The sequence below is a fragment of the Falco peregrinus genome, chromosome 1 (genome assembly GCF_023634155.1).
Source record: "Falco peregrinus isolate bFalPer1 chromosome 1, bFalPer1.pri, whole genome shotgun sequence".
NCBI lineage: Eukaryota > Metazoa > Chordata > Aves > Falconiformes > Falconidae > Falco > Falco peregrinus.
Window position 1 is genome coordinate 63,662,475 of NC_073721.1, and position 11,114 is coordinate 63,673,588.

Here is an 11,114-nt window from a genome sequence, read left to right on the forward strand (position 1 = left end):
ACGTGAGATGAAAAAAAAACAACATCAAATTTCTGCTGGAACAGAATGCTAGCAGAAAGAGTTAAAAATGAAAGTAATTTTTAAGGAACATGAAAATGCGTTCTAGGAGCTCTGGAGAAGTTATTTTGGGTGTGTCTATGCCAGATCATCTTAAACCATCCTTTTTTTCCCCCTCCATGTTTCTGCATGTGTTGAGGTCTGTTTCTGTTTGTGGTACATCAAGTGTGACTAGGTCATGGAGTGTCTGGTTTTTTTGGCACATGGGGAGTGATGTGACTAACGTCACCTTTCCACTGCTTAGATGCTATAGAAAAATGAAAATCTGCATAATGATAAATTTTTTGTAAAGACAAATTGCAAGCACCAGAACATTTACAGTAAAGGAGCAAGAATGGTTGTGGTGCCAGAAGGCTGCAGCGCCTGGAATCTGGCCTGGACACTGAAGGTCCAGACTGAAGTTGGTAAGGATGTCTTCTCAGGATGCAGGGCAGGAAGGAAGTGTATGTATATCAGCCCTCTGCTGGAAAGCCTAATATTCCTGTCTCAGATGCGTTTTAGCTCCTGTAGTTCATAGACAAGACTGTAGCCTCATGTGAGTAATCAAGGTAACAGCTCTGATCGCACTAAACAGCGTAACTTTTTGCATCATGTGTTTCTTTCAGGAGCCTCTTAACAGTGAAGATGATGTGAGTGATGAGGAAGGACAAGAACTGTTTGATACAGAAAACGTTGTTGTGTGCCAGTATGACAAGGTAATCTCTCCGGAACAGAATCCAAGAATTCTACTTCCTCTGTTCTTGCTATCAAGTTGTAATTTTAAAGTATTTGTGACTGTAAAGTACAGGTAGATCTGTAAAGATGATAATGTGAATGGTAATATAAGAATTAGCGATTGTTTGTTTTTAAAACTGGTTTGCGGGACATATTTGTACTAAACTTGGTAATGAGTAAAGCTTAGAAAAATTTGGCTGCATTTTCTTTTTCTTCATCATGTCTTTTTGTGACCTTTAACAAAAGGTCAGTCCTCTAGGTTCAGGAGAAGCGAACTATTATAAGCAAGTTTCTACATTTGCTGTAGCCATGAATGAAAGAAGCAGTCGTTATGATTTAGACTTGTGGAAAACTGTTCCGTGATCACTAAAAATAACCTCTTCTTGATGACAGGATAGTTATCGCAGGAGAAGGCTCGCTCTGTGCTGTGCATTCTTTACTGTAATGGCAATGCGGAACACTTGCTTATTTTGCTTTAAATTCTGCTGAACTGTCTTGCCTCCTCTGTAATGACTAATTTCTTCTTGCACATTTGCCCTGGGTTATAAAAGGATTCATCCATGTCTGGAATTGTTTTAAACGTCTGGAGGATATTGGACACCCTTTTACTGTGGTAACATGCAGAAAGATTATTTAGTGTGGATTTTCTTTCTTTTCCTGTGTTAGATTAATTGGACTACAATGAGTAATGATCTTTTTTAAAGCAGAAAAAAGCTGTAAGCTTATTGAATAAAAACTCCTACATGATGTAGAATGGCTTGATTAGAAAAATCTTCAGTTATGCCCAGACTCTGCTTAGGCTTGTCATCAGATTCAACAGAGAATTCAAGATACAGGGAAGTCCTGTCAGGATCTACATTCCAGCCATCTGTCTCCTCCAGACTGCAGTCCAAAACTTGTTAGTTTTGAGGCAGTTCCTGAGGATAGTGAGGGACCTCAAAACAGCTCTCAGGGAAAGCTTGTTAGGAGCTGCTAAAGCTGAGCAACATGAACTGCTCTGAATTCCTCACCCTCTTAAAAGTTAAGAATGTGAACCCAGTAGGGAACAGTGTCCATCGTTAACCCCTAGTGCCAAGCGCTCTGAAAGGAATTCATCACTTATCAAACGATTGTGGTTCAGTTTGTCTCTATAAAAATGTACAGGATCAGCTCACTTGTTCTGAGCAGAGTCCCCTCGTGCACAGTGTCCTGCGTCAGCTGACGTGGGTGCCTCTGGGACAATGAAACAAGGGCAAACAAGTAGTGATGCTCATGTGGAGGATTTCACCATCCTTCTGTGAGGAGGGTTTTTTCCTTAATTGGACAGAAATTAATTTGATTCTTTTCTGAATCCTTGTAAACTTTGTCTTGTGACAAGGAGCTTCATAAATGAATTATGTGATGTTTGAAGAATTACCTCGTTTTTAACCCATTAGTTTCATACCATAATTCCTAGTTCTGTATTTGGAAGTTTCCTCTTTCTTTCTTGGTGCCTTTTATGATATTGCAGACCACCATAACCATCCTCAATCACCTCTTTGAAATCAGAGCTATGTTTCGCTTGGCTGTTATTTGTACATCTGTCCAAACGTGATTATTCTTACTTGTGTTCTCCAGATCTGTTTTATTCTTCTGTATCTTACTTGATACAGGTAGATAAGGTTGAGGAAGGATCAAGCTATCCGTAACACGGGTGAACCTACAGTTTAAGTGGTGTAGCAATGTTCTGCAGTAGTTAGTTCGTGAACACAGAGCTGATGTTCTCATGGAAAAGTCTTTGAACACTGGGATCTTGTCCCTGACTTGTAACTGTCCACTCACACCCATTGTTTTTTCTATCCATGTAAGTTGGAATTTTTTCCATCCTTGCTACCTTCATATACATTAAATGCCACCATTGTTCTACTACACAATGAGTTAGGGCAGTAACATCGTTCTGCAGCTCGTCAGTAGCTGTTCTTTTGTATCATCAGAGACGTTTTGTCATTTTCCAGATGATTAGTGAATTCTTAAACCATGCAGACTCCAGCTAGCACAAATCTCTTCTGGAATGATCTCATTTCACTGTAAAACAGTGTTCTTACCCTTTTTTCCCCATCTTTATTCAGTTACTTATTCATCCGAGGACCTTCCTTCTTACCTCATGACAGCTCAGATGGTTCTGATGAGGGATTTTTGTGGAATGGCATTTGGAAGGGCAAGTAGAGTATATAAGCCAGACCTTTCCTTGTTCATTTCTTTGATGATGCCACCGACTTTTTAGCTTAAAGTGAACACAGACCAAACAATAATAACAACAATAATAATAATAACAACAACATAAACAACAATTATAACAACGATAACAGCAACAATAATAATAATAGATTGAGTGCTATGGTCATATCTGTTCTGGTGCTACTTTACTTTTTTTTTTTTTTCCTATACCACTGTGTAGTAGATGGTGAAACTTTCTGTCCTTGCAATGAGGTTTCCTTGGGTTTATGCCCTTTGTAAAATTTTCTTAACATTTTTAGATTGCGTAATTACATTTTTATGTTTTATTTGCAAAAGTTTATGATAATCTTTTACTCTTTGGACAACATTTCAGCTTTCTGAAGGATCTTTGCTTTCTTTGAATACCTTGCTGTTCTGCTTCTTAATTGTACTTGTGGTCTTTCCTCTTTTGGATGCCCTGTTTGATAGGTGGCAGGTATTTATCTGCTCTGTGCTTACAGTATATGTTTTCTTTTTTTTGGTTTGGGTTGGTTTTTTTTTTTGGAGGGGGGGGGGGGGTTGCAAAATTTACTATTCTACTTTCAGACTGAATCTTGTTCAGTTTCCTTTATTTTTAAATTAAACATAAGAACATAAATTCGGTAGAACACCCTTCTAGTGGATTTACCAACGATGTATTACCCTTGGAAAAATGTTTGTCTTGTGTATTTGTTGTTAGTGCTGGTGATATTTTTCTGACTTAAGCCCTGTACAACACCGTCTTGGACCCACAAAAGGATTGTGTGTTTTGTGGGTTCTTGACTTAGTTTCTCTGTGAAGTAGGACTCGGCTGTATAGTATCTAAAACACCCTCAGTGCTGCACGTTGATGTTATGCTCAGGAAGCATAAGATAATTGAAGTCTTCCAATACTACAGCTGTTTCTTTTCCTTGTGTCTTCTCTGATCTCCTTCACCACATTGGTCGGCCTGCTTCCTGTAGTCAGGTAGTATCTTTTTGGGAATGGGCATGAAGAAAGAAGTTACTTTTGTATTGAATATTTTTGTAAACAGAATACGAATAAAACTTCTTTTAATATTTTATTTTCCCCTTCTATGTGGGTGGTGTGGCACTGGAGCAGATTGCCCAGAGCAGCTGTGGATGCTCCATCGCTGGGAAGTGTTCAGGGCCAGGGTGAATGGGGCTCGGAGCAACCTGGGCTGGTGGAAGGTGCCCCTGCCCATGGCGGGGGGTGTGTGGAACCAGATGATCTGTAAGGTCCCTTCCAACCCAACCCATTCTATGATTCTAAGATACTTTTTTTTTTTCTGTCGTAGTATTTCTTGGGTTGTTGCAAATAGCTTGACTGATCTCACAGTTTAATATCAAAAAATTCTTTCAAACAAAGCCTTAAAAGGGCCCATACTTTAATTGGGAAGACAGTAGGTTAAAATTGAAGATTCATGCCATCATTCCCAATACTGGACATGTTACTTCTCTCACTTGATGCTTCACAGTGAGAACTGGAACACAGATCATATGCAATGACTCACCATTGAGGAGAAATTCTAGAATATAAGTCTAGTACATATATTCTCTTATCAGCTTGCATATTTTGTACCACAGAGATTTTCAGGCTGAAAACTATGTAAATATTCTGCTTGCCTTTTAACCAAAACTGAAACTTTTGGTAACCCGGAGTCCAACTCTAACATTACAAGTATAAAGCTGAATAGGCTTGCTGTCTACCTAAACATAACATAGTCAAACTAGTTTTCATGCAGAATGGAGTTTAGACAAGAGGTGCAAATACTAAAACAAACAAACAAACAAAAAAACCAAAAAACCCCCAACAGCTAAAACTTAACATTTGACCCTTTCAGGGCTGGTTTAAAATACTAGTCTTTCTGTTACAGTGGTTGAAATGGGGATTTCTGGCTTTCAGGTGAGCTTTGTGGCTGTTGTAATCAGAGATAATTTAATTGAATATAAGGCAGCTCAGGTGGATATATCTCCTTTCTTTTCAGTCACCTCTAAAAATGTGCTATATGCTTTGGATTTTGGAATGCCTTTGTGCTTGCATGGGTTTGTGACAGTTGCTGTCCCTCGTTTAAAAAAAGAAAGCAGAATATACTGCTATATGCATAATTAGGTTTTGTTTTTCATAGCTAAAGGCACAACTGATTTTCAAGATATTTGTAGTAATATAGTGATGTATGTCTAATAATTTTCAGTTTTTCTTGCCCTTATGATTTACTTATATATTTATTATAGATGATATTACTTACTGTTAACCTATTTCTCATGCATAGTAATAGTTAAACTTTTTTCCCTGTTTTTAGATTCATAGAAGTAAAAACAAATGGAAATTTCATCTCAAAGATGGCATCATGAATCTTAATGGAAGAGATTATGTATTTTCCAAAGCCATTGGGGATGCAGAATGGTGAAGTTTTCAAAGACAAAACAAAACAAAAAAACTCCCTGTAAAAGGAAAAAAAAATCAGATGCAGGAAAGGTTGAGACTTGGATGTATACTCCAATCAAAATGTGTATCTGCACATCAGAAATAAACAAAAAGCAAAAGTATTGGAACAAAGGTAAAACGTGGCAACAAAGACACTACTTCAGATGAGCAAGCCATGGACTGTAGCAGCTATAGCATTGTCTGGGAGCTGGTTTTGTGTGTTAGGAATACCTTAATTATCAATTCTACATACAGGTACCTACAGCTGGTATTTAGCATGTAAGGCTTTGTTCCCCCGCCCCGCCCCCCCCCCCCCCCCTTCCCTTTTTAAGATTTTAAACTACTTCTTCCACTGATTGAAGGAACTCTTCCCTTTGATAGATTATTAATCTGAAAATGCTTATTGTGTGTACAAATCTTTGCTTTGAACACTTCCTTTTGGTAGTGAGGATGGTCAGAATGTTACTTAAAACTGCGTGCAAGCTTTGTACAGAAGGGTAAGAATTAAGGTGTTAAATTTTAAATAACTTGTATAAGGAAAATATTTTTAATTCTGATATGCTCATTAATTATTATATCTATTTGTTGTTTTCAGTTCAGTTCCCCATAAACAGGTGGTTGTTTCTAGCAGTTATGAAATGGTAAAATGATCATTTATATTTCAAAATTATTTTAATTTTCATGTAAGTGATATCTTCTATTTAGGACTGTATTTTTTAAATACTAAGCACCTGTAGCTCCCCCCACCCCACCCCACCACCAAAGTCAGATTGCTTAACTTGTTAATTATATTCTTGCTGTTTGGTGGTGGTTCAGCATCACTGAACTGAAACAAGTAATACAGTTTCCATTGATTTTTTTTAAAAAAATTTTTTGTTTGTTTGTTTTAAAAAGGCATTGGAGACCTTTTGAATCAAGTATGTAGGTAATGGCATAATAGATGCATTCCTGCACCTGCTTACTACGTATGTAGTCCAGACATCCACGAATAATTAAACAGACCACAAGAATGACTAAATTTTTAATATAGAAAATTGCATAAAAATTCTAACATCCTGGCTGCAACTCTGTTAATCAAAGATCTGCTTTACTAAAAATTATAGCCATAAGTTACCTGCAGCAGTTAATCTCTCTAAAGTTTCCAGCTGGCATGTAATTTCATGAAGAGAGCTGCACAGCTTTAAGAACACAGATTTTGTTAGAGTATCTTTAGACTGTCTTGGTAACAGAAGATCAAGCAGTCGGATGCACTAAACCTTGTGTAGTCACTTTTTCACTTGCCTTTTCCAGAGGTGTGGTTTTGTGGTGGGTTTTTTTTGTTATTGTTTGTTTGGGGTTTTTTTTGTTTCTTTGGGGGTTTTTTTTTTTTTGAAAAGCAACAAGGTTGCTCCCCCCTCCTTCCCTTCCTCTCTTGAGAAGTGAACACCTTTTCTTCATGCATAGGTTATTCTTGCAAACCTTGCTTTTGGAAATGCAGTTACTTTTGAATGAGGAGAGGCAATGGGCATTATACTTCGGAAACTGTTGAGGAAGGAATGTTCATGTGGCTCGCCATTTCAAAAAAAATGTCATGTTTCATTGGGTGCTTGGAATGATGATGAGAAAAGGACACAGTGAAGATAATTTTAACTGAATCGGGGAAAACTTTCAGAAGCAGACGTTTTGATCCATGATTTCTGACGTCTTTTGCTTGAGAATGAAACTTTTTAAAGGTTATTTTAACAAAGTCACAAGTGTATTTTAGCAGTGTATAAAGACTGCTCTGGTTTTCATTCTCGTGACGTACTTGCCTCCACGTGCATTCAGAGTCTCAGTCGTACATAGAAAACTCAAAACACATCGTGACGAGGGTTTTTTGTCACTGTGGTTTTGTACACCTGTGCTCTCATTGATACAGACTAAAACTGCCTGTAGGCTACGTCCAGAGCCGTGTGGGTGGTAGTAAGCCATCTACGTACGTAAGCTTTATGAAAAGTTACTTGATGTTTCTTTTAATTCATTCTTAAGTAATGGAATAGTCATTTAGAGTGCGTTTTTGGCTTGGGGCTTCAAGGTATCTCAAACTGATCGGTGTTTGCTTTCTTCTGAACAAAGCAGATACTTTATTTTTATTTTTTTACCACTGTTGACACTTCTATGTACAACTGCAATGAAACTAATAATGTACCAATTAATTCCTTCCCTCACCTTTTCCATATCTGTTATCAGTAAGTCTTAAGTAGTGGACTTCAGAGAAATTCCCGTAATGCTGCACAACCAAACCAATAAAAGGAAAAAAAATCCCTTAAGTTATAGATTCCTTTTTTTACTACTGGAACCCAGATTACTTGTACAACACTTGTTTTCCTACATCTTAGTGACTTTTTTCACCCCCATATACTAGAAGCTGCATAGCCTTTTTATTTATTTTTAAGGGATAGCAGAACTTTAAAGGTAACTTAAGCTTAGCCTGTTCTGAAGGACGTTAAAAGCTTTCTGAACTTGCACAGTCTCTTGCAAGCTAATTGTATGGTATGCTTTTCAGATAAGAAGTTTTGTCTTCAAATACAAATAATACCTGTGAAGATTTTGGAAAGCCAGTCAAACATGATCGTACCAAACTGTGCTCTTATTGCTACATCAAGTGTTCCTTTTTTAAAATCAAAAAGCATGTTTTAATTTCATTTTATTGTAGCAGCTTGCTGTAAGAATGTAGTTTGCTTAATTTTATTATTGTACTTGAATTTTTAATCATGGTTTTAACAATGTAACTGAACAGACCATTTCATTAGGTTCCAAAGAAACCATTCCTTTCAGAGGGCAAGGGATTCCCATGGTCACAGTTCATAACTAATCAATCTCCTCTTCCCTCCCCCCCCCAATAGACTTAGTTGTTTTTTGTTTTTAAATTGTCCCCCATTTAAATAGTTCAGTATTATGGAAACAGTTAATGATTTCAAGAGGGCTTATGTTAAAATTTGCACAGATGATGGAGCACCTTTTTATGATGGAAAAAATGGGGAAAGAACTTCGTAATTATAACCATGGTGGCTGATGGAAACTTGTAGAGCAACTGGGCAAAATTGGGAGTCTTGTGCCTTTTCAGTTTGCAGAATACCTTTTTTGCCAGTATGACAATACTCTTTTTTGATTCCTGAGAAAGTAAATTTCCTGCAGTGCTTCGATCAGATAAGCAACTTTTTTTGCTCAAATTCTGATGGGTTTTAGTGTGTGCAATCATTTTAAAACACCTAAGTTGAAAACAAGTTGAAATATGTTTTCTGTTAAGGAGATAATAGAGAATTTAGTCACATAAGGAACTTTATATTGGACTATTTAAATAAAATATGTTTTTATTCCCCCTCAGTTCCTGGTTAGCAACTTCATGCTCCTTGTTCCTGCATTGTACTTACAAGTTGCATTTGAACATCATTCAGTTCCCTAAACACAGTTAAAAGTGATAATTGTGGTCTGAGTTGATTTCCGAAAGTGTGATACATGATTCTGAAGCACAGTTTCTAGAAAAGAGCGAAGAACACGTTGTGTCATGTAACAGATTTTTTTTTTTTATAAATATTTTTTCTATTTCTGCTGCACAATTAGGAGTGTTAAAATAAAGTTCATGGAGTCTGTGAAAACAATGCCACTGCTTGACAGTTAGCAGTAGTTAACGTCACCACGTAACACTACCAGAGTAAAATTTCTTAATTCCAGTGAAGGAGTTAGAGACCTTGTTAACTAAAGTTCATTTTGATTCAATCTCTTCAATTTGTAAAAGCTCCTTTAAAAGCAGTAAAGCGCCCCCCCCCCCCCGCCCCCGCCAAAAAAAAAAACCAAAACCAAAACAACAACAAAAAACCAACTTCCCCCAAAGCAAGAGCTTCCTAGGAGAATGCAATCAGATGTCCGGGAAGTGAACAGTGGGTTTAGGATAACGCACACTGGGTTGATACTGGGCTGCTTTACACAGAATTGTGGGGTTCACTGTGTGCCACCCCACCCCACCCATGCACCCCCCGCTGAAACTGCAGTTCCTTGCAGACTTTGAGGTTAGTGACTATACAAGATGAAGAAACTTGCATATTGTTATATACCAGTGTCTGGCATTTAAAGTCTTGTTTTCCCATCGCTGTGATCGGTTGGGAAATGTGTAAAAACCAGTCCATTGGTTTCCCTGTTGTCTACTTTTTTTTTCCAGGCAGTTCATGCAGTGTGTCGTTTAATTATTATTTGGTGGAATAGACATTGTGGAACAAAAGGAGCTTTTTTAAATAGGAAGAACTACCCTGGGTTAGCTATATGTACAGTCATCCAATGAGACATGTTCCAGAGTGCGTAGGGTACCAATAGATGACGGAGTGGGGGAATATCCTTTTTTGCTGTTCTGAGCTACTATTGTCAACTGCTGTTGTACATATACTGTTATGTGTAAGGGGGTAAATATATTTATTATGTTTGTAAAATTCATTCTGTACAATTGCAGATCAAGGTTGCTCCTCTGTGATATACAGGATATTATGTTTCAAAGGCCATGCTTGGAATACGATTAGAGAACTTAGTATTTTGATGTACTAAGACCTATTTTAAGTTTAATATTTTGCCTTTGCAAAAACTTTAATTAAAGATGTTATTTAAAAATGTTTGCCACTTCATTTACTATCTTGCATGTGCATTTGTTTAATATGTGACGCTTAGTGACTACTATGTAATAACACTGAAGATGCCGAATTTATTTTCGTCACACAGGGGTAACTTCACTGTCACCTACTTGTTGGGCTTGCCTTGCAGACTTCCATTTCACATCATCACATTGTTATAAAAAAAAAAAATCACATTTTAATCTTGAGGCCAGACTTGCATATTTATTTAAGAATTTTCTCCCTATGGTAACTTGAAATGAGATCGGCTGAATAACTTGGTGTGCCGTCTGGATGCTAATCCTGTAAATGGAAGTGCAAGACAGTATCAAGAACTAAAATACAGAGTTCTTGGATGGTTGCTAGATGGTCATAAAGGTTTCACCTTCATCAGTGGAACATTTGATAGAATTGCTTCTAGTGCAAGCAGGTGACATCTTTTCAGTTCGTGGCAAAAAGCAGTATCTTGAGACGTAACTTGTGCTTTATTTTTAAATCAAATTTTTGAACTTGGAATTCTAAATATAATTAGAAAGAATGTAAGCTATAGGCTGTACTGCCTGTACGGGGGGGTGGTATTTTGGAAGGCAGTGATTTTGAGGTAATCTTTTAGCTATAGTGGTGTATAAGTACAGCAAACCAAGAATCTTTCAGGAGCGGGTGGTTTTTTTTTGAACACACAAGGCCTTTTTTTCCCCTAAAACTTTTCTTCCCCTCCAGCCCTCAACACCAGAGCAAGTCTGAAAAAAACTACTGGTTTTTATAAACTTTGGCCTTATTTGTCATCTTGAAAAGGATTTGGAGATGATTCTGGGTAAACCACTGTCAGAAATTGCAGTCTTTTATCAAAAAAGATCATTGCTGTCTGAGCTTGCATAATGTATAAGAAAAAAAAAACAACCACCACTGACCAAACAAAAAAACTCTTGGAAAAAATGGCCTCTTGTTCTGGCCACAGTATTTTCAAAAGGACCCTAAAAAGAGGAGGGAAGGCAAATGCTGACAAATTAGTAGCAAGTTCATGTTAAAACACATAAAAAGCTGGATTTCATCCCTGTAATAGTGAATGTTAATTGTGCTTTCCAA

At 37.3% G+C, this 11,114-nt stretch overlaps 1 protein-coding gene across 1 annotated transcript in view; it reads left to right on the forward strand.

Annotated features, from left to right (window-relative positions):
• Positions 1-9,200, forward strand: part of GTF2A1 (general transcription factor IIA subunit 1) — a 28,089-nt gene extending 18,889 nt beyond the window's left edge. Inside the window, exons 8-9 of the mRNA XM_005232051.4 lie at positions 663-752; positions 5,288-9,200. Of these exons, the coding sequence (XP_005232108.1) occupies positions 663-752; positions 5,288-5,395 (198 nt within the window). The 3' untranslated portion in view covers positions 5,396-9,200. The remainder of the gene's footprint in view (positions 1-662; positions 753-5,287) is intronic.
• The last annotated feature ends 1,914 nt before the right edge of the window (positions 9,201-11,114 follow it).